Here is a 23,885-nt window from a genome sequence, read left to right on the forward strand (position 1 = left end):
CTGGCCACAGTGCAGATGCTTCCTGTTGGAATTGGGTTTAGTTCAGGACAAACATCACATTCTAATGGGCTTCCAAAAGCATGGGAACCAGGTGTTGAAGCAGGCTGAGTTTGCCTGATACTGCCTATCCTCCAACAGCTCCACACTGTTGTTTAATCTGGGCTGTGGGAAGCACTTTGGAATGGTCACCAATGACACCCTCAGACACACTTTGTTCAGAAAACATAACTTTATTATTAGTTGCAATATACATTGTCTTCCTTTAAGAATCCTAAACTTGTATATGGTTTTTCCACTGAAAATACATGTGTATGTATATATGTTTTTATATATGTATATATATATATATATATAATGTATTTTATTGAACTGGAACACAACAGAACAAGAAAGACAACCTCAGGAATTACTTGTAAAAGGAAACGTGATCCCAACGGGTTTGTGCTAGCAGTGTGCTAAGGTGAGTGGTATAAAAAGGACAGGCTAAATAGAAAACGGGATGGGTTAGGCAGTGGGAAATGGCCTCTCAGTGCTACAGGTGGTGATATATACAGTAGTTACACGTTGCTATTGCTCAGTCACGAGTGCCACCTGTTCTCCAAGGCAGACCAGACTCTCGTGCAGCTCTGCACAGCAACATTGTAAGGCTGGCTGTGCTCCCTGCAAGTGGTACCTGCCAGCTGGAAATAGAGTGTAATTACATTTCCCTCAGCAGCTGCTCTGCTCATTGCTAATCTGGTCAGCCAAGGAAGAATTCCTCCGGGGCTTGGTGAAACCTAACTAGGTCAGTATAAAGGAGCTTACAGGCAGGGAAAGGGATCAGCAGCAGCAGAGAGCTGAATGTGCAGATCGGTGTCTCACCTGGCCCAGGCTGGTTTGTTCCTGGCCCTTCCCCCCCGCTCTCGTTTCCCCACCTGCCAAGGAGCTGTGGCCCCTCTGCTCAGCAGCCAGCCCAGGGGTCTGTGGGGTCAGTGCAGGCAGTGCCCAGCTTCTTTTGGATAGGTTTGCCTGTGTTAATTGCCTCAGAAGGTAACTCCTCAGAAAACTGGCTGAGGGTGGCAATACCTGCTGCTGTGCCATGGCTTTGGGGTCATTTGGCTTTTTTTTTTCTTGCTGTTCTTTGCAGGTTTTGTTTGTAAACCTTTTTTTCAAACAGCTTCCCCAGGCTGTGTGCCACTGCTGAGTTTAGCTATAGACTGAAAGACAAGTCTTCCCCAGATCAATGTAATTTGTTTCCCTTTATTTCTGTTCAGCTGCAGATGTTTCTTGAGTGAAAGGACGCATTTTAGCAAAGGCACTGACAAGGAACGTTCCTCTGCCTGAAGCCAGGTTGGAGGGAGCGGACGGGCTCTGACCTTTCTGCTGAAGGGTCACTTCCCCCTCCACTCCTGCAAAGTGCTTGTCACTTTGGAAGGGATGTAAAAATTGTGGGCATTGATTTACTCCTCCTGACTTCCTCAAGAAAAGTGCTTTCAAAAATCCTATCCTTAAATTATCATCTTGCTACTACCCCCGCAATGTCTGTCACCTCTGGATCACACCCACTTGTTTCCCCTTCCAGCTGAAGAAGCAGGTGAGATTTATCACTGCTGTAGTGTTTCTCTTCTTGCTTTCTTTCTCTAGCAGCATCTGGCCAGGAGGGAGCTTGCTCAGGCAACAGAAATTGCCTCAAGACAGGCTGCTGGGAGATGGAGAGCAGGTGACCTGCTCATTGCTCTTTCCCAGAGTAAGTGTCACCAGAGGTTTTACAGGGGCTGCTGAGAACAGCCGATTGCACTGGAATAATATTTCAATTAAAAGCTAACGTTGCTGGGAGAACTACAGCTCCTTCCTCTCTTTAGAGGCAAGAAAATACAAATGCCAAAGTGCCTGGATCAACCTGTATAAAAGAGCTTCCCTGACTTGGGCCCCTTAGGGCAACTACAAGGATACAACCTGCATCCACATATCTTTCATCCATCCATGCTGCTGGGACTGACTGGGACTGAGCCCTGATTCTCACTGTTATTGCACAGAGGTCCCTTTCCTGAACCTTGCTAGAACTGCTTCCAAAGGGAGGAGAGGTGGGTGACCCCCTGTCAAAGGAGGGATCCAGCCCTGGGGACAGCAGCTCAAGGCACAGTGGTTGGTGCTTCTTGCTGCTGCCAGGGAAGGCAGTAAGGGCTGGTTGTCACTGGGGGAGATGCCCCACTCTCTCATAGTGCAACATTTGCATTCTCTTCTGCAAAATCAGAGGGAGAGGTGCAGGTTAAACCCCTTCCCTTTGGATAGTGCCAAGAAGCATATTCATGCTGAGGGCCATCACGCTGGATGAATTGGCCCGCACAGCTGCTCTGCCATCACTGTGCAGCTTTTACTGTGCCACTACAATGCCTCTGCTCTCATCCAGGGTCTAAACTCTTTCCTCACCCTGCTGCTAGCAGAGACTCAGGCAGCTCAAGAATTTGGCTTAGCTGCACCACAGGCCCTGTCCACAGGCTCCTCCAGGGCAGCTTGCACAGCAGGGTCTGTGGATGCCCCGCCACAGCAAGGCAGAGCTTGGACGGAGGATCACTCTCCATGCTCTGCCTTCAGCTCCCCACATGTCCTGAAGGGCTGAGCTCAGCCCCTCAGTGCTCCACCCCAGTGCTGATCAGGAGGAGACTGGGATGGGCTTGGGCAGGATCTCTGCTCATGCTGTGGGTCTCCTGCTAAACCAGTGGACCATGAGGACACCCACTGCTACTCCCCACCCAGCAGATGCTCTGCACTTCCCTCTAGCATTATTTTCAGGACATTTTCCAACTGATGAAGGAAAACAACAGATTATGACTGTAAAGTTATGGTGAAAGGACCAGATCCTGGTAGGACAACAATGTTCCTTGCCAAGAGAAGGAATGATTAACTCCTTCTTTACTCTCCTCCCATTTCTTTCCCAGCTTCCAGCCACCTCTATATCATATATTATATTACTATATTCTCTTATAACTTTGACTTTGCTTTTTCAGTTTCAGTAGCACAAGTGATTAATTCCAAAAGGAAAAAAAAAAAGGAGAGTTACAAAAAAAAAAAAAAAAAAAGGAAGAGAGGAAGGAAAAAACCCTGTCCCTAGGGATATTTACAGAATAGTTCACCTTGCAGATGAGATGGGGGTTTGACATGGGGAAAAGCAGGGGAATTGAATGTGCTAAGTGGGTTGGATTCCACATTCCTGCTCTTCCCTCTGGGATCCTACTTGGATGATGAAAATCAAAGCACTGTTCAACATGCTTTCCCCAAGTGCAAACTCACAGAGGATGTGAAGGGTGGTGGGGGAGGCATCTCTATCCCCTGGCCTGGTCTGCTTAAAAAGGTAGTATCCAAAGGGGTCTGATCTTGAAAATCAGCCTTTCACCTTCAGGGAGCTGTCAACTCCATCTTTAGCCTCTCCTCATCACCCAGCACCTTTGTTAGTGCTCTCCTCTCAAGGACCAGGGTGTTTAAGGTGCTGGATGGTGGGGACAAGGGATGCACCTGGCATCAAAACCATGAAGTGGAAGATACTGATTTCTTTTACATACCCATAATTATTGCAGTATAAACACACCCCACTCACCACAGCAAAAGCAGAGAAGGGGAAGCTGTGGAGAAAATTTGGTGGGTGAGGGGCATCCCACAGCTATCAACTCTTCTCCAGATTAGGGCAGTGGCCATTTGCATCAGCAAATAATGCCCCACCCTGTGCCTCTCCCCCCACCCTCCCTTAAGCTGTGTGTGATAAAATATTCCAAGAATCCCTCCATGTTAGATCTTTTCCCAAGAGATTTCTAGTAAGAAAAACATCTATTCCTAGAAAACCCCAGTAAGAGCTGCAGATGCAATTGCTCTTAAGTATGGCTGGTTTCCCCAGCTGCTGAGACCTTCTGGCCAATCCATGTCAGTATTTCTGTGAAGACAGAGGTAGAGACCTCAGGCAGCTCTTTGTGGAGGGCATGATAGGCTTCCTCATACACCTGCAACCAGGAAGAAGTAGAGATTAGCACAGAAAAAATAAATCTGCATGAACAGAACAGCCTTCAGTCCCCTCTCATCAACACCCACAGGTCCAACACCTCCTGCCCACAGCTTGTCAGGTTTTTTCCAAGATGTAGCAGGTTATGAAATCAAGGAGATGCCACTGGTGTTGCTGGCCATCAACAAGAAGGAAGGTGTTGGCATTGCTGCCTGACATCTGTGGGTACCAGAGCACCCTGCTGCCCTTTAGGAACATAATGCATGTCCCAGCCCCATTCCACTAAGGAGGAGGAAATACTTATCATGCCCTTGGAATGTAAAGGACAATGGGGGATGTTCCCATCATGCCTTGTGCAATTTTACTCCTTTTATGCTCAGACTATCCAGTTATTTTTCCAATGACAAAAGCTTTCCCTTGGTCTCCCTCCCTTTTCTTTCAGGTTTATTCATGTGCTAACAATTGGTTAATCAGCTGTGGTTCTCTTGAAATGAGCAGATGTGAAGTGGCTTTTGTTGTCCAGCATTTTGGAAAGACCTTCCTGCACCTTTACATGCTGGGACATGAGGTAAGGCTGGTGCTCACACTGTTGGCATTGTTCAGAAGAGCCTTTTGGGTCAATGCTTTACCTGCTTATGAGACTTGCTCTACTTCTACACCAAGCTGCTTCATGTCCAAGACACCCTCTAGGCGTGCAGCCAGCATCCCCTGCCCCCAGCCTGGCTGTGGCTGGTGAAAGGACACCACACTGAGCCCAGGGAGGGCTGAGCTTGAGCTGCCTCCTGGTGAAAGGGGCTGTCACCTGCCCAGCCTCACCCATGCACCAGCTCTGTTTGCCTCCAGCTCTCTGGAGGTCAGCAGGCTCCCACCCCTCACAGTCACTCGTGCTCAGGCCAACACTGACAGCTTAATCTCCTAACAATCACGAAAGCAGGATGACCTTGAGCGTTTTGTCCTGGCTCTGCACCGTGTCCATCAGCAGGTAAGAGCCCCTGATGTCGCAGAGCTTGTCGGAAGAGCCGTGTAGCACCAGGATGGGCAGAGTCAGCTTGGGCAGGGCTCGCTCAATTCTGGCAATGGCATTCATCAGCTGGATGACAAAGGAGACCTTCATGCCACCGTGGTAGACCAAGGGATCAGATGTGTAAGATTCCATCTGGCAGGGAGAAGGAGGTAATTTAAGATTAGCAATATTTCATGCATATGAGAAAAAGCAGATCAACCTGGCAGTGAAGAGTCTTCCCTTGGTTTGCAGAGTCATTCCCTACTCTCTCAGGACATCCAGCCATCAGAGTCAAGTGTGGTTTACCAGCACTGCTCCACAGCCTGACATGCTCTTTGCTGCACGTTTCTCTCTTACACCACTAGAAAATATTCAAGCCAGAGCTCTTTGACAGAAGCTCCTGCAAGGAAACAACCAGTGTTGGACAAAGACCATTCCCAGAGAGGCTCCTGCCTGCATTTTTCTCCTCTGCTGTGCCCTTCTGTCATTCCAATGTGATATCTCTTCTACAGAGAGTTTGTCAGACTGTGTTATTTGAAGCTGACATTCTCCAGGCCAATATCCTCTCTGCTGGGGGCTGAAATGTTCTCTTTCCCTGTCTGGGGATGGTGACCTACACCTCCAGAAAACTGACAGAGGTGACTGCAAAGCCAAGGGCTCATCTCTGGCTGCAAAGCGTGACAGACAAGGCAGCAAATGATGGTATTAGGTGGTAGGCAAAAAAAAGTAGTCAACAACTTGCTCAGCCAGATTGTGGGGGGATAAAAATGCTCAAGAGCTGGTACAGAAAGTTGCTAGGAAGGAGTAGTTACTGCAGCAGGCAAATCTACAGTAAATATTTGTATACTGTATGTGGAGACGGCCCACACAGACCCCACTATCGCAATATTTGCCAGAATGCTTTGATTATGGGCTGGTCTCTGGCACAGCCTCCACTTTCTCCCAACCCTGGCAGATGTTTATAGAAATGATGGTTATTTATAGGTTAGCTGAAAACAGTCTCCTCCTCTCCCCACAGGCAGTGGGGTCTGTTCAAATTCTACATTGAAGACATTAACTTGAGGTCCTTTTGCTTCTGCCCGTGCCTGCCCTGAGGGGACCATGGGTGGGAGGTGACCCAACAGCCACCCAAGGACATGCAGCCATGTGTAGGTGTAGCACAGGCAGGCACTGTAGGACAGAAAGCTTTTGGGGTAGATTCTGTCTTCAGTTCCCTGTGAGATGAGATTCACAGGGTGGCAGAACATGGTGGGGCTTTCCCACCTAGATGCATTCACTTGCCAGAGGGTTTGAAGCCAGTTTCTCCTGTTGTCATCTCAAATGTGTTGGAGCACAAAGCACTGGAAATGGAGGTGGCAGTGAGGCACCCTGGTGCTCACAACTCTTTCGCCATCACTTTCTTACTTCCAGTCCCCACAATCTCCCACTGCTTGAATTCATGGTTTCTATCCCTACCTGGAGCAAGAGAAAGATGGGGAGGGAAATTTGGTACTGTTAGTGGCTAACACCATTCAGAACCAGCCCACAGTACTGAGGATGGTCCAAGAAGGGACAGCTGTACAGCCACTCCACTTTGTGTTGGACTGAAAAATTCAAGCTGTCATAGAACTCACTTAGGGATCCTTGGAAGTGGTGGATGTTTCTAGGATTTGATTAAGGCTATTATTGTATTTTGGTCTCTGTGCAAGATTATGTCTGCTCTGAAGTGAGGGGTAATTTTTGGCAGGGAGACAAAGACAATCATCACAGCTCATCATATTAGGATTTTACACACGGTATCTCCCTTTCAAAGAAGTATGTGCTTGCTGAGGGTCTGGAAAACTGCAGGCAACTGCAAAGATGAGACTGTGGTTAAGACATTGAGACATGGTAAACATCCTCTGCTCCTGCTAATGGCCCTGGAAAGCAGAGACTGAACAGCTCACAGTCCTTTTGGCTCCACATGGACTATCCCAGTGCCCAACCAGCTTGGTGCAGAAACCTCCACCTGCATTTTTCATCCCCTGCACTGTCCAGCTGTACCTTCCCTGCTCTCCAAAGTCTTTCAAACAGGACAAGGAACTGCCTGTGTTTAGAAGAAATTGCTCCCTTGTAAATGTGCTCATGGAAGAAGCTCAGCTTGGACTTTCAGAACACCAAGCACCTGGTGGGATGCAGCTCTCTCTTGTGTTGGCATCTGGGTCTACCCTAGTGTGCTCAGCCAAGCATGGTGACTTTCATCAGCTTTTTGAGCAAAACCACTGTGTTGCATTAGCTACCTAGAAACTGGCTTCAGTCTAATCTGGACCTATGTCACAGCACTGTGCTAAAGCAACAGAGTTTTGAGATGGGTGGGTTTTATTACTTTTTCATTTGTTGGGTTTGTTTGGTTGTTTTTATAATTGAATGTAATAAATAAGAGATTTTGCAGTGGGGATTCAGGAAGGATGAGTGGATGGATTGACAGAAGGTCCCTTCCCATGGAGTAAAACAGTGGTGATGAATTCATGTGAGCTGGCCCCCTCCCCAGCCCATAAATGCTACAAGAATGACCTGGAGGGTTTCATTCTTTCTCTTGTTGTCTGAAAGAATGGGGATTTTTTAGCTACTGAGCAGCCAACAAATACTTTTGTGTAGATGATGGCAGGAGAAAAATTAAAGACCAAATCCAGTCCCAGCTCAAAATGATCAGGAGTGCAAGAGCAGTATCCTGTTCATAGTCAGTGAAGGGAATCCTTGTCAGAGTTAATGCTCAGTGCATGGGGTGAGTGCCAAGCAGCAGCTCCCTGGGGAAGGAGGAAAGACAGGGAATTCATACTTTGCAGGCTACAATCTGCAAACCCTGCAAGCCCAAAACTGTTGTTGCTGCACCAAGCTGTGAGATAGGGGGCAAGAACAGAAGGTGATCCCAGGAGAGCCTGTGACTGCTTCCAGACACTGTCAGGCAAAGGCTCCCCAGGGTCTCTCACAACAGCTGTTTTCATCTTTATGTAATTCCAGTACAGAAGCAACCATCAGGCTGCTGCATTGCATTGACCTGTTTAGAGCTCTGCATCTCCTCTTGCAGCCTCATCCTTTGTGGATTTGGCAGGAGCAAGGCTTAAGTCAGGGGGACCATTCCACTAAGTCAACAGCAGCTAACAAAGATTACTGGGGTAAAGAGGTTCCTGTCACTGTCAAGTCATTCCTCTTCAGAATAATAGGACTGGTTTTTAAGGTTGCTTCTTGATCTCTTTTTTCTCTCTTTGTTTGGTACAGCAAACATCAAACAAACATCTCTATATCATTCCATATTTCAGTCCCCATAGCCCGAAGACAGCTTTCTGGGAACGCAAACTCATTAGGAAATTCTTGGATGTTGTCCCAAAAATATTTCTAGTGAATAGAAAGCTGGTCTGGCAGCAGAGTATGTGTAACATATAAATAATGGATGCTTCCAGCACATTGTGTGCTTTAAATCTGAGCGTCTTGAATCCAAAGGGACGGTGGAGTGTGCTTAGAGGCAGGTAGAGGACCAAAATGCTGTCTTGTCTTCAGTAAGTGCCTGGACCCTCAAATCCTGGTGTTTGAAGGGGGTCAGGAAAGTGCTTTACATCACTACCCACAGCTGCTATGTCAGCTGTGTGCTCATGTGTAAGTGAGAAGGCAGCACACAGCTCACAGGGTGTCTTGTTTGGAAGACATCTCCATTATGGGCAGGCTGTAAGGAAGCAGACCTACACCTTTATCCACTGCAAAAGGCTCTCCCTTGATCCACGGAAAGGGAAAGGGCAGAGCAAAACAATGCTCCAAGGAAGCTTTAGAGACTTGAAGCATCACAGAACAGATGAAGCAGCAGCAAATATGTGGTTAGAAAGACAACACAATAGCAATTATTATAAAGTCTGTCCAGTGGTTGCTGTGGTGACTCCTAACATCCCCACAACACGGAAGTGCTCAGTCAATGCTGTGTGCCAATTTCAAGAGCTCTCTGACACTTTCCTAAATGTATTATTATTCAGGATGTCCCTACATCGTCTCTTTTCTCCTACGAAGCTATCGAGTGCAGCAGTTGCATCTTCCAGAAGAGGATCCAGCTCTTGGAGGTGTATTTAAAACATCTTTAAGTGTTTTAAATTTAAAACATCCTTCAAATGCAGCTGCAGCAAAGTTCAGGTCACATAACAAATCAGTGCAGAAGCAGGTAAAGACACACACGTCACAGACACGCTCACTCTTCAGGTAGGGAATAAAGCTCTCCAATGCCTCTCCTCCTCCAGAGCACTGATTGCTTTTATCCTCTAAACACAAATGTAGATGTGAAAACTTTCCTCTGTGTCATTTTAGTGAATTGATTGTCTAATTTAAACCTTTTCTCTGAATTATGTGCATCGACTTATGGCAGCTGAATGCAATTAAGAACAGGTTTCTACAGCTAGATTGGAGTCAGCCTTCTTCCCAGGCAGATATTTTGTGCAGCCTCAGATGGTACTTTGGAGCATATGTCACACGGTGCATCAACGGATGCACATGATCTCACTCCACACTAGTCCTGTTTTCTTTTCCTCAGCTCCTCGGATCTTTCCACCTCCAACACAGTGAAATCTTATGCTCTATTCAAGGATAAGTGAACTGAAAGTCATTGGAACAAAAACCCCTCTGGCAGTGCCAAGAAACAACCCTGAGCCCTGAGGCTATTCTGGGAAACTCTTTGCTTTCCAGTTTTCTGAATAGGTGAGCCAAAGATGTGGAATATGCCGAGGCCAAGTGCACTGCACCCACACAGATCTTGGCATTGTCTTTGCCCCTGACCCTTTCAGCTTCAATTCTAATGCTGGTTGAGCTGCCTCCCCAGAGAAAGTCAATTTATTAATTCCTAGTTAAGGTATGAACCATTGAATGAACAGCAGGGAAAATTACAGTCAGTGAGATGTGAGTATGGGAGCACAGGAACAAGTGACCACTTTGCACCAGAAAGGCTCTTGAGACACCCCTGAGTGCCATTTTCTATAATTCAAGAAAAAATGGTGCTTTCTGAAATGCACCAAGTTCTGGGTCTAGCCCAAGCACCTTCATTCACTTAGGGTTTCTGACAATCTCCTTTCACTCCTCCCACGATGGTGAGAAGGAAAAACCCTTGCAGCAGTTGCAACTACACCTGTTTGTGCAGTGATGGCATGAAGAGGCTGACACAGTTATTACCAGGAGGGAGTGTGAGTGGGAGACCAGTCCCAGGCTATTGTGGCACTATAAAATACTCAACCCCAGGACAGTTCCATGCACATTAGCAGTGTGTTTGCTACCTGAGCTGGGTTTTGCTGCTGTAATGAGTGTTGGTGGTGCAGCAGAGACAAAGACATGGCTCCCATGTTCTTCCCCCTGCACCTGTAGCTCTCTGTCATGTCTGGTACCCAGAGCAGCTGCGGGTGCAAGGCAGGGAGGAGCAGCTGGTTTCCCACAGCCTTCTGTGAGCAGTCAGTTCCACTGGCTTCAGAGTCATGTCACCTTTTTACACCTGCACACATTTTGCCCTCCTGATTTAGCAAAACACTTGTGGGTTTCTCGAAAAGAAAAATGGCAGGACTGGGACAAGGTAACAACTATACAGTGAGTTAAAATTATATTAAGGTTCTCACCTCTTTCTTGTTCCGGGAAATTGCACTTGGATCTATCGACCCCAAGGATAGGTTTGGGAGCACAAAATTGAGCACTTTTGCTGCAAAAACCTGTGGGAGAGGAAAGGAAGCAGTCAAAGAGCCAGTTAGAGGAAGAGAGGGAACATAGAGGCCCAAATCCTGAAAATCAGCACAGGAGTTAAACAGTTGAGAATTGTCAACTAACTCTAGAGAAAGATCTGTCCTATATTTAAAACATTTCTCCTAACGAGGAAAGTGTTTAAACTGCTCCTGGGAGCAGGGAGTGGGTGTGCTAGACTGAAATGCCGTCAGCTGTCCGTCCACATGCAGCAGCACAACTTCATTGTGCTGCGGCTTTTCCTCATTCTTAAGTTAATTTCTGAAAGGCCTCAGTTAAGTACTTTGATAGGAAAAGGTCATTTCCAGCTCTGAGAGGGCTGGGTTTTGGTGTTTTGTTGCCCTTTCCTTGCTGCCACAGCTCTGATCTCAGGCTGCAGTGCACAGGTGATGTTGGGTGCCATTTGCAGCAGTTGCCTAGGCTGCACTCGTTTTGATGAGCGTATTCTCCAGGGAACCTGTAAATAAACAACAGCCAAGTGTGCATGCATTGGCTAAGGGAATCCATTGCTCACACGTCTCCTGGGAACCACACACAAAAGAACTGAGCAGCCTAGGCTGGAAACTCCTGGTAGAAGAAAGGGTAACATCTTTCATTTCAATAGCACTACAAGCACATTGATACCAGAGCTCTGCTCTCATCTTTAATAGCTGCCTTTAATTAAGTGATCGCTGCTTAAGTCAGAAAATACACAGTTAGTGTTCATCGGTCTGGTTTATGGTGCTGTGGTGTTCACAGCTAACTGGACGTAGGCTGACCCCTATGCCCTCTGTTTCTGCAGATACCTTTTCATTTCTGAAGCACTCCCTGGCACTTCAGATCACAGATGACACATGACAGATTAATTATGATATTACAGGAATAACACAAGGTTGAAGTCAAAGTCATTGAGGAGTGAAAAGCAGTAAAGACTCACAGCAGCTTTGAGAACAGTGTGTACCTTGGGGTAGACATGAGTAGGACCCAGTGTCACTGTCTGCCAGTATACTGAGCCCTCAATGGCTATGGCATTGTGTCAGCAAAGTTAATTTTTACTATACAACAATGCAGGTAAGAGTTTATAATTATCCAAGAAGGAATGGGGTTTTCCTCATTTCATGTTAACTCCAGGCAGTGGTGATTTAAGCTATGCACCTTCATGTGTGCTAGGCAGGATTATGGACTCTGAACCTGATGACTATAATCTTTGCTAAACTGAACAGAATAAAGGAATAAAGCAACAACAACAATAAAAATTAATAGAGTACTTTCTTCCAGTTTGATTACACCTTAGGAAAAGTCCTTTGCACCCACTGTTACTGGGTGTAGATTCAGGCTGAAAGACAGTGACCAATGTGATGCCCAGTCAGGTTAGAAAGCAACAGATCAGCAAGAGGCGAAAACACAGAAGGTAAGGAGAATATCGTGTAGTGAGTCCTGAAACAATAGGCTGAGGGTCAGTACAGGATTAAACACCAGGATTAAACATATTTCCTAAGGAGATGTCCTGCCCACCTGATTTCAAAGCACTCAATAGCTGAAATGTAGAGGGAGATGCTCTTTCACCCCTGCTCTGCCCTTTGCCAGCATATGTGACTCCTGTCTCTGCAGCCTTTGAAACTGCAAAGATTCACAGCTGAATTTTGTCTAGGTCAGTTGAGAAGAAAAGGGGGAAGGCAGCAAGATCCCTCTCACTCTAGTGGATTTGCAACTGGGTGCTTCCATCATGACACAGGATTTACAGGGCACTGGTGAAATTGTTTCTGCATAGAGCAGCATTTGATCTTCCTGCACAGAGCCTGCAAACATGCTGTGCATCTGCTGCTGCCAGGGCTGGCTCAGCAGTCAGGGAAGGTTATTTCTAAGAGGGTCTGAAGGACCCAGTGTGTCATCTGGCTCGCTGTTATTGTTGTCTTGAGCCCTCATTTGTTCAGGCCAAGGTAAATTCTTGCTCAGCTGGAAACTTCCCCAGCAAAGGGATGAATGCAGTGGTCCTTGGGAAATGGCCCAGGGCTGAGAAGTCGTACCAGTTCCAAGGGAAAACTAAGCCTTTGTTCCTCAGAAGCACAATCACCATGAAATGTTTTCTGACTCTCAGAGGAAAAAAACCACACAGCTTTATGGGAAAATGTGGCTTATGCAGGAATACTCTGCTGGTTTTCAATCCTTCCTCTTGCAAATACCTCTTCAACTCCCAAAATGATTTCAACTGAGTGTGACAGAACAGAGCTATTTCAGGAATAATTAATTTTTTATCAGTGTTGAGATGCAATAGATTTGAAAGAGAATGAAACTGACTGTGTTTTTGTAACATTACATGAGAGAGACTTTCTAGGAAAGAGACCATATAAAAACCTCCAAAATACATCAGTTAGAGAATAGGATTTCCTACCTAAGTAATGCATCATTGCATTTATTTCTTACAGGGATATAAAGCAACAGCTGGTACAGATCTGCAACAAACCAGACTACAGTAATGCTAGTTCCCACAGAACTGGTGAGTCCTTCTTTCAGAAAGGGTTTAGCATCCAGCAAAAGGTAAAGCTATAGCAATCATTCTCTTTTTCCCTTGATTAGAAAGAAAGGGCTAACAGCCTCTCTCATATTCAGACTGTTTATTATTTTTTCTTAATAGTTATTCTTTTTTGCTTTCCCAGGTAAGAAAAAGCAGGGGCACTGGTGCTCACAGGACACTTATGCCAGATGTAGCCTCACATGAAGAATCAGTAACCAGCCTCCTAAAACCAGACTTTGGTACTCTGGCTCATATTTAAATAAGTTTACTTGGGCTGGATGACTTCAGGATTCACTTCTACTCTTAAAATTAGGTAGGACTATGGGAAAGCACTTAGAAGGAAAATATTGACTGGCATCCAGGTGGTGCAGACCTCAGCAGGGTCCTGCATCTTAAGCTAGAGGTCTTAATGCATTTTTTTTTTCCAGTGGAAAAGAGGTGATTAGAAAACACCCTTTGGTGCTTGTAATGATTTGTGAGGTCCATACATGGCTTTGGCTGCAGCAGACAGTGGGACAGGATTATACTGAAAGCTGAGGCAATCTGTCTCCTTCCTCACAGAAGAAAAAAAAAAGGAGAAATAGCTTAGAAGTAAATTAAAACAAGAAGCTAGCCCTAGGAGAAGTGTCTAAGGAGAGAGGATAAAGGAAGGAGTCCTGTGGGAATGAGAAGCTCTGTCCTTCGTGCTGGTTTAGCTGCTCCTTCCCTTTGGTCCAGCTTCTTTTAGGATTGTTGTTTATTCTTTTTAGAATGCAAAAAGGAGGAGAGAACTGAGGCTCAGTTTCTTTGCAGAACTTCTCTGGGGAAGGGCAAACTGGGCAATGCAATTGTGGTTCAGAAACAGTTCTGGAGGGCAGATGTAAATGGGAGGGGGGATAAAGCCTAAATGCAAACCAAAAGAGATGGTCTGGACAAGAACCAGTTATGGTACCAAACCAAATGGGATGCAGCTGGGGCAGTGATGCTTTAGCTGGGAGCCTCTTTTGAGGCTCATAAAGGATTTCTGGGACTGAGGAGCTCTAGTTCTGTTCAGAAATTGGTCATCCCCCAAATGCCAAAAATAACCCTGGCCTGACTTAGCCAGCAGCCTGTGTTGCAACTATACCAGACTCTGCATGAGTCAGGAAGAAAGCTGTAGGAGAGGAAGGGAAAGGACAGCATTGTGTGGGCTGCCACGGGGTGAGGTGAAGAAAGCACAGTCTGCTACCACCAGTACCCAACTCTTGCTTAAACAGGTTTTTCTGGACAGGTTCAGGATTCACTTCCCCTCTGAAAAGTAGGTGGAACTGTGGGGGAGATACTTAGAAGTATTGACTGGCATCTGGGTGGCACAGATCCCAGCAGGGTTTTGCATTTCAAGACCAGAGGTCTTGGCACTTTTCCTTCTGCAGAAGAGCAAGGTGACCATGTGCAACGTGGGGTTGCTCTTACCTTGATGGGAGTAGCGACTTCTGGGCTGGCTACCACTAAAGGAGAGATTAACAGCATGCCTGAAAACTCACTGGGTCGCTCACTAGCTGTCAGAATGGAGATGGCTCCCCCCTGCAATGCAAAATAACAGCCCACAGCTTAATACAGGTGCCAACATCTTGTTTGTATAATAATCCTGCTACTGGAAGAGGTTTAGTCCAAGCAAGCAATTACTTCTGCCCCACTGAGAGTCCAGTGGGGTCAGCAAGGAAGGCTGGAGGAGTAGAAGCACTGGAAGTGTCTGGGTTTTGTGGGGGAGAAGAGATCTGCTTTCTGTTCTCACGGTATAAACCCTCATGCCACGCAACTCAACTCTCCATGCAACATCCATCAGCTCCCTGGGATGCCTTGTGTCCTCCTCACTTTAAAGGACTGAGAAGAAGAAAATGTCTGAAGTGGTAGTTCAGGTGGGACTTGAAAAATTAGTTGGGGTTTATCAGCCTGACAGAACTGATGCTGCATGGGGAGGATGCCCTGAAGCTGGGCTTGATCCGTGCTGTGCCACTGGTAACCTGGGCAACAGCAATGCTGCCACTGGCATGTGAAAATCTTCACTAATTAATGGGAATTAAATATTCTCCTCCCAAGTGTCCCCAGCCCCTCCAGCCCCACAGTGCTGTGTCAAGGGCCTGGCAGCAAACACCAGCCCATGGTCTGGAGCTAAATGAGAGCCAGGCTGAGCCATCCCGCACGAGGAAGGGCTGATGGCGAGGGGTGCAGATGGAAGGGATCCCGTGGGCTTGCTTGGGAAAGTTTGCAGAGGATTAGTTGCCAAGGGAAATATTTGGGGAACTTGCACATTTCTGGAGAACCAGGGGCTTGTTAAATGGAGCAGCAGCGAGAAGCATCTCAAAGACTTCACTGGGAAATTGCTCCTTGTTACACGGTGGCTTTGGAGCACGGGAGCCCTTCAGAGCATGCCATGCCTTCTTATGCCAGAACACTTATTTATCTGAGCATGGACTGAATCCCAAAGTACTCATTCATTTTCCTCTCCTCCAGGAAGGCAGGGAGGGCAGATCAATGACATCAGTGGGAATACTGTTAGCTTGAATAAAGGGATTTGGCCCGTGCTGTCAGAATCAGGCTTCAGATCTGTTCACCAAATCAGTGCCTTTGTTTTTGCAGCCTTAATCCCTGGTACATTTTCCTGTAAGGTTGTTTAACAGAATAAGGCTACAGGGTATTTTCATGCTTCATCCCCATGCTGCTCACAAAGCCTTGGAGGGCTTAACCTCCTGGTTAGTGGTTAAAATGAAAGGGGAAACCTGATGCTGCAGGGAGCTGGTGAGCCTTACCACACAGCCACGGGAATGAATGGTCATGTCAAAAAGCAGGCTTCTCCTTGCAAATGGCTAATTAGGGCCATAGTGGGGGTAGAAAAGTTAAGGACTCTCTTTACTTTTACTTAAGGCAGATCTTGGGGCTGTAGCATGCTGGCAAATCAGTCAGTGAATGAAGTGGAAGGGAAGGTTCCTTGTAGTTTTGCTTTCCTGCTGTGGAACGAGTTATTTCCCACCATCCCCATGAGTACCACCAGACTATGACACATATCCTGGGTGCTGCTGGGAGGGGTAGAGGATGGTGCTTACCATGGAGTGCCCCAGGATGAGAACAGGCAGTTTGGGGTGCTCTTTCTTCATGAGATCAATGTGCTGCAAGCTGTCCCTGATGAAGACGTGGAAATCTGAGACAACCATACGATCACCCTCGCTCTGCCCATGGCCAACTGCAGGGGAAAAGCAGAGCACACAGCTAAGGCATTTGAAGCAGTGGTTACAGTCAAGAAAGGACTGGCAGAAATAAGCCTGTTGGACTGTTTCTGTCCTAACTTGACCTTCTCCTGCAGTCATCTCTCAACAGAAAAAGTGCTGTAGAAATGCAAAGAAAACTGCATGGAACTGTCAAGTGCCATACTGTCCATGACCTGACTTTTTAAAAAAACATCACAGAATCATAGACTGTTAAGGGATTGCAAGGGGCCTCTAAATTTGGTCTTCTATTCCCCCATGTTTCTATCTGCTCTCCAAAGCTAAGAGTATCAATTTACTTCTGGCAGCCTCCAACATCAGGATGAGGAAGGGCTGTCTTGCCTTGCTGATGGGTCACTGCATCCTGGAAAATGGGGATTTGCCTCAGGGATCATATGCTTTGGGTCTGGTGGCTCACTGTACAGCTGTAATTGCTGTGTAGCATCTTAGCCAGAAACAGAAAGATTCTGAATACTAAATACAGTTGCTATAAATTTAATGGTCCATGGACACTGCCTTTTCCAGGGCCTGAATGTGCATAAACTCCACAGTCCTGCTTTTTCTCATGATACCCTGCAGTGCTGGGTGGGCTGGAAACCTCGTCTGTGTGAGGTACGGGGTCAAGTGATGGAGGTTGCAACAGCCTGCAATGGGCAAGTATCCAGTAGCAACCTCCTCTTAAACAAGTGTTAATGCAAACTGTACCACACCTGGACTCTTCCCTCACTCTGTGTCTGGGAATTATCTTGCCTAACGGAAGGGAAGGGGAAGATTAAAATGGGAGATGGTGAGTTGCCATGGGAACAGTGGCATCCCTGGCAGAGGTGGAGCCAGCATCACCACCAACACAGCCCCAGGCAATTTTGAGCTTGCAAAGGCTTGAAATTAATACCACCTTGGGGAAGCAGTTTGCATGCTTACCTGACCACACATGCATGCTATTGTCTGTCACAAATAGGACTTGTCCTTAGAAACAGCCCTTTGCTTGTTTCTGTTCCATGCAGGTTGTTAAGGAAAATTGTGAAGGGGAAAACACATCCCACCCTTTGGGTTAGGGTATAGGGGGTCTTGAACATCTCCCTCCTGCTGGGCGTCTCCTTAGGCCTTCTCCAGTGGGCACTGAGGCACATTTATAGACACAAAGGGACAATGGCTTGTTAAAGGAGGTGAAGCTGATAATTGTTGACATGCTGGGTGGTTCCCCTTGCAGTGATCAGCAAAGAAAAGCACCACTGACACAGCCACAAAGGTAGTCAGTCACATCTGCTGGCAGTGGTCATACCAGTGGGAATCAGTAGGTCTCAGCTTTCTTGTAAGCCACCCAAAAAAAGCACCTTGCAAATTAGGCAGAACTTCTAATAAAAATCTGGACTAAATTCACTCCATCTAGGAAAAACTGAACCCCAAACTTGTTTTTTTGTCAGGTGGTCTCCGTGGCTGGATCTTTTGGCAGTGAAGGCGGCAATCAGCCACCCTGACTGCCACAAAAACCCATACACATCATGCTAATCAATTATAAATAGCGCTTTACCAGTTCTGCTTTCCATGTACACACTGCAATTCCTGCCAAAATATGGTGCAGCAAGCATCCTCCATGGATCAGTGACCAGAAACAAATCGAAAAGCAAATTAAAATACAAGTCATGATAATCTCTAGAAGTGAAACCATGTGTGTGGCTAGAAGAACTAATGACTTTAAACTGGTTTTTGTTACGGATGGAAAGTGAGCTTATTACAACTTTTATACACATTCAGTCCATTCACTTTATGGTCCTCAAATGTGTTATCTGCCTACTATTCAGCTCCAAATGTAGCAGGTTAATATGAGTTGAACAGTCCAGAGAGAGGAACATTTTCCCTAACAGAGCTTTGCACTTCAGGGTTTTTTTTCTCCAGTGCTGCCTCACTTGCTTCTAGTCTCTCCTTCTCCCAAGTGCTCAGACATCTGTGCAAGCAGAGACTGCAAGTTCCCGTGGCCCAGGTCTGTAAATGGGCCATGAGTCCTTGCTCTGGAGCTGTGAGTCTTTGGTCTATTTTTGGATGAGACTGAGGGAGGTCTGGAAAGCCTCCTTGGCTCTCAGTGTGAAGAATTTCCCCTGCTCCTACCACATAACAGTGACACTGCTTGTAACAGTCAAAGCAATGATTGTAGAATCCAAGAAACACCTGTGCAATGCTGTGACAAGTTCCTCTTCAATTTTTCCAGGGTTTTGTTATTAATAACTTAATGAACCCCCCTTTTAACTCTGGTTTTAAATACCAAACTCCTGTTCCCCACTCAGATGGCACAGAGCCTGAGCAGCAGTTTGTCCTCACATGTGGGATAGGAAAGCCATGCAAGTCTTTGCTTTAATATTATCCCTGCCCCTCACACAGGGTTAGCCAGGGGGCATTGCTAGGTCATGGTCTTTTATTCTACTATTTTCTGTTCTTCCCCTCCAAGAAACCAAACTTGTTCCCCCAGTGAATGAGTATATTGCAAGTTTGAATTCCCCAGCTGACAAATTTCAGGGTGAGGAACTAAGACCTCTTCCATTAGATGAAAGATATTTGCACAACCAAACATCAATACAGTCAAGCATATTGACGTGTTTTTCTCTGATCTTTTGCCTTTAGAGCTATTAAGAATGAAAGGTCAGGTTCATCCCTGATGTAAAGCTATTATCTTTGGGTTTTGCTGGGAATAAATCTGCTGTAGTGATTCCACAGTGCCAGTGGCAAAACAGTGGGTGCACGAGGAGGGGAACCACCTTCCCCTAGCAACTGGAACTACCCAGAGACTGCTCCACACCAAGTGACACAACGCCAAGGGTGACAACAGAGCAGTGTCCAAGAATCACAGCTCCATGAGCTCCTCATCCCAGCATTCCCACAGGGGCTCCTGGTTTCAGCAGGGCAGTGCGAGGTGCAGTGCACAGAGCTGTGACTGCTGGTGCACATCCTCACAGCACACTTAGTATCCAAAAGCTTTTAATCTGTTTCCATCTATCTGTCTTCACACCCAGCTTGTGTGGTTCACTGCAAGTACTGTGTTTGTGCAGTGGCTCAGTGATCATTTCAGGTTGTGTATACTGACCTAATTGCAGGCACCCTTTCCACGAATCTTTAAAAGTGAGAATCCAAACCACATATTTTCAAGTTGCAAATCTAGAATTAGGAGATTTAAGCATCTATTTCCAACCAAACACACACCTGCAAAATAACATATTTTGCTCAAACAAAATCTGAATAAAGGCTTGATCATCTGGCCCAGTATGTCAGTTATTAAATTTTTCCCTCTATTTTCAGCATGAGCATGCTCAGACTGTGGCTCTGCCCCAGGGAGTCAAGAACAACAAACAACTCAGTCATTCCTGTCAGAAAGCATGACTTCAGAGTGTGATTCCACCTATGATTATAGATCCTTCAGAACTACACATCTCTCTGGATAAAATAATACTGACTGCCTGCACAGAAAGACAAAGCTGAGAGTTCAGGGATGGAGTATTTGAGGGTGTGAAGTCTCTGGGGAGTCAGTTGTAACCATGTAAATATCACTCTGCCTGCATAACAGATCCTGCGACCCTGGAAATACATACTTCTACAAGTCCCTTCATTCCTCAAATCCCATATTCTCTCATGCTGTGGGGCTTGCTTTTGAAAACCACTCCAAAGCAGCCAGGCTCTTCAGCTGACATTGGCTCACATGCCTCAAAAAAAGGTTACGTCCTGTTCAGATTGGAGATATCCTGAAAAACATGTAAATAAAAAGCAGTCCAACTTGACACTCCTTTCCCTTCATTAAGAGCCAAATGGGAACTGCCTGAAGAAATGAGCAGCCCAGCTCTGGGTTTGTTGGGCAGACTGAGTCTGATGAGGGGACCTGGGCTGGATCTCCACCAGCACAATGCTTTTGTGCTGGGACTGTGGGGCCACATCAGAGCTGAAGAAGTCTGTCCTCAAATGCAGCAAAGAAGACCAGAAGAATATTAGGCAGAGAGGAGAGCTTGGGAGTGCCTGTCCCTGCACACTGTGGGGTGCCTCAGCCCGCAGCCCTCGGAGGCACCATGGGGATGGTGAATGTGGCAGCACACCCTGACCACCCTCAGATACCTGCCCTGGTGTTGTTCTAAACACTAACTTTTACAGAAGCCACACACCATACGTATTTGTTTCTCTTTCCTAGTGCTCAACCCTCCTGACAAAAATGGAGCCTGACCCTGGATGCTCAAGTGAGGACTGAATTGACCCTCTGACCTTTGGCAGGAAAATTTTGCTATGGAAAATGAGGTGAAGGCAATGCAGGGCAAATGTTGAGTTCAGCTATGGTGCTGTAAATTCACCAATGTCAGTGCTGCTCCTTAAAGCTTATAGTCATGGGAAAGCAGAAATTATGCACCATGTTGTTTTTTCAGCCTTTGCCCCCTATTTATTATGGAAAAGTCATAAAACAGAGGACAGGAGAAATCTGCCTAGGGAACAGTAATTTTTCAGGAAGAATTTGTATCTTGACTTTTCACATATTTTGGTGTTTCCAGCTTTGGGGGAAAGGGATCCATTTTTATTGTAGTGAGAACACCACCACTGTAGGATGAGATGTTCTCCCCTGCCAACAGATGGTAGAAACAATCAGGAAGAATGCAGAGCTTGACTCCTACCTCAGGACTCATCAATAATATCTGTTTTCCTCTCTAGAGGTGTAACTCCAGGATTTTAGAGTGGGAAAATCAGGAACAGGCAGAGCCAGGGGTTAGGTCAGGAATTCCAGGCCAACCACTCCCTCAGCCCAGACACATTTTGATTTGCAATGGTACTAACAGAGGAGTGTCAGGAGTTTTCAGTGGTTAAAGGTGAGAAGTGCCACCACTGTGAATTCAGTGATTCCCAGACACAGCTGAGGAGCAGCTCTGGTACCTCAGAGCCCCACTCTGGAAAAAGATGTCTTAATGATGGCAGAGGGGCCATCATCAGCAAGGCTTGGTGCTGGAGCACTTGATTTAATAAGCTGGCTCATGATGTGAGTCAGTTCCCAAAGAGCTGTTGTAGGCCAGAAAAGGTGATTTTGCTGCCTTAGCACTGGCACTGCCACAGCAGTGGGCAGCAGCTCGTTACAGCACAGAGAGTGGTGTGCAGCAGAAGGATTTGTGTTAGAGCCCACAGCCAAGCTCAGGTAGAAAATCCTCTTCTTTCACTGCCTCGTTCATCAATAAGCTTGTTGGAATCTCATAGGTCCATTTGAAGCAAATGCCCAAATGGCTTTTGGAAAATAAGCTATTATGTGATTATTAGCTTTTGGAAAGATTTGTTTTATTCTTGAAGTCCTCTGCTTCTATTTTCTGACCAAAATTGGAGATGAAATGGGCCTCTCACCGGTGTTGGACACTGTGATGTATGGGAAGGTGAGCCTACCTCACCTTTTTTTGTTTTCACCCCACCACAGGTCATGCTGCTGGTAAGAGACACGAGCATAGTTCTGTCCTGCTTGCTGTCTGGTTTAGGGAATAAAACACATAATTAAAAATTCTCATGGTGCTCAGATGCTTTCCCTCTGCAGGTGACCCACGCAGAGGAATGATGCTGGGTCTGGAGCCCACAGGAGGGAGATGCCAGTGACAGAAATGTGGATGGTTCTTCTGGTGCACAAGGTGTAATTTGCCTCACCCACCATCTCCCTGAGCTTGCAGCTGCTTGCTCAGGTGGGCATCTCACTATGATGGTCTCCAAACCTATCCTGAGACCCCAGTGCCATGGGAAAGCACCACTTCAGCAGCTCACTTTATATCCCAACCCCACAGACTGGGAGACAGCGACCCTTGCCTGCCTCTGCTTTCCTCTCTGCCCTTTACAAAATACATTCAGACTTGGAGATAAAACTTAGAGCACAAGATGCAGCAGATAACTTTTCCAGAGTGTTTCAGCTTTAGCAGCCAGTGCAGCAGTTAATGAAGTGTGTCACAAGGCATTGCAGCTGATGCCTGTATTTATGAGCTCTACTAAAACTCCTCTGAGCAGGGACTGCTTCTTTTTATTTTTTTTTTCCAGTACTTGTACAGCACCAGCACCACAGGGCATCACCACAGACCTTGGTCCAAGGTACAGCAAGATTTAAAAGTAATAATTAACTCTAATCCCAGGCTATAAGGCAGCAGGGTTTTGCAGAGGAGGAGTTTGGAGAAAGCACATAGATGGAGAATTTGGGGAGACAATACACAAGGCAACATAGCAGATATTCTGTGAAGCCTTGATTTTCTGCTTGGTGACTTTTTAGGGTTTAATGAAAAAATTTTTAATGAAATAGTAAACACTTCAAATTGTCATAACAGTTCACTACTTAAAAAACTATACTTGTTTTGTAATGGTTTAAGTACACATCTTTTTCATCAAGTGAGAAAAGCTCATTAATTAAACATACTGGATTTCAAAGCCCTCAATGTTTAATTATTTGTTTAACAAGCAGTACATCTAATCCACCATTCAGACACACAAACAACTAAAACAACAGGAAGAATCTTCAAAGCAGGACAATTAACATCTGGAAAAGTCAACAGGCTGTGCCTGTATTGTCAGTAACACATAAAGCAAATGTTCCACTGGCAGAACAAATACACAGAGGAAGCACCTCAGAGATCATCCTGCTGATTCCTGCTCAACAAAGCATCTTTCTTGCCCTCAGAACAGACTTATCACAGTAAGGGAGCTTGTTCCTGTTTGATTTCCCCAATTTTTTTCTATTCTTCAACCAAATCAAGTCTGATGCACAGAGTGCACTATGAAATTTCTGCCCTCCATCTGTACCTACTACCTACCCTTCCTTTTGCTGCATGTGGAGAGCTTTGGCACCAGGACAGAGACACACGAGCCAGGAGAGAGCAGGGTAAGCTGTCCTAGGATTTAGAACATAGGTCATGCTCCCTTGACTCTGATCAGGTTGCCATCTAGGTCAGCTGCTGTGCTTATTTTGTAGCTAAACCTTGGAGCTGAGTGTCTCAGTGTCCACCTGACTGAGCCTCAGCTGTGCACTCTCCTCCTCTCCCACAGCTCTGGTTTCCACTGGAACAAACACTAGTTTGACACAAGCCTATGGTCTTTCCCAGGAAGATTACTTTCACATCAGATGGGAACCATTAGGAACTAAAAGGAGAAGATCCTTTCTCACCACTGCTTCCACTTTTATGTTCTTTGAGAACCTGAAATACCCCTCAACATATGCTTATCCTTACCAACATCTGGGTAGTCCTGGGCATCCCTTCTTTATCACCTCCAGCAGAGATGCAGTGAACACACTGGGTTTTCCCACACAGGCACATTATACAACCACTAGATATGGTGCCCAAAAGAATTACCCTTACCCTGGGTGTTTTATGTATGAAGCATGTTACAAAGACTACAGGTGGATTCTGCCTCACTCTGACCAAAAGAGAGCCTTGTCTTGAAGGCACAAGTCCATCAACTTCTCTCTTCTCTTCCAAGGTTAGCAAAATAATTTTCCTTTCAGCATTTGCTGGG

General features: G+C 46.1%; 1 protein-coding gene across 2 annotated transcripts in view; it reads right to left on the bottom strand.

Moving 5' to 3' along the window:
- Positions 1 to 214: 214 nt before the first annotated feature.
- MGLL (monoglyceride lipase) overlaps positions 215 to 23,885 on the bottom strand; it is a 61,591-nt gene continuing 37,920 nt past the window's right edge. For both annotated transcript variants that reach the window (XM_041425991.1, XM_041425990.1), the window contains exons 4-8: positions 16,242 to 16,378; positions 14,611 to 14,721; positions 10,568 to 10,657; positions 4,911 to 5,126; positions 215 to 3,971 (exon numbers count right to left, since the gene is read on the bottom strand). In XM_041425991.1, the coding sequence (XP_041281925.1) occupies positions 3,846 to 3,971; positions 4,911 to 5,126; positions 10,568 to 10,657; positions 14,611 to 14,721; positions 16,242 to 16,378 (680 nt within the window). In that variant the 3' untranslated portion in view covers positions 215 to 3,845. The remainder of the gene's footprint in view (positions 3,972 to 4,910; positions 5,127 to 10,567; positions 10,658 to 14,610; positions 14,722 to 16,241; positions 16,379 to 23,885) is intronic.

This window comes from Onychostruthus taczanowskii, unplaced genomic scaffold, assembly GCF_017590055.1.
Source record: "Onychostruthus taczanowskii isolate IOZ18803 unplaced genomic scaffold, ASM1759005v1 scaffold9, whole genome shotgun sequence".
NCBI lineage: Eukaryota > Metazoa > Chordata > Aves > Passeriformes > Passeridae > Onychostruthus > Onychostruthus taczanowskii.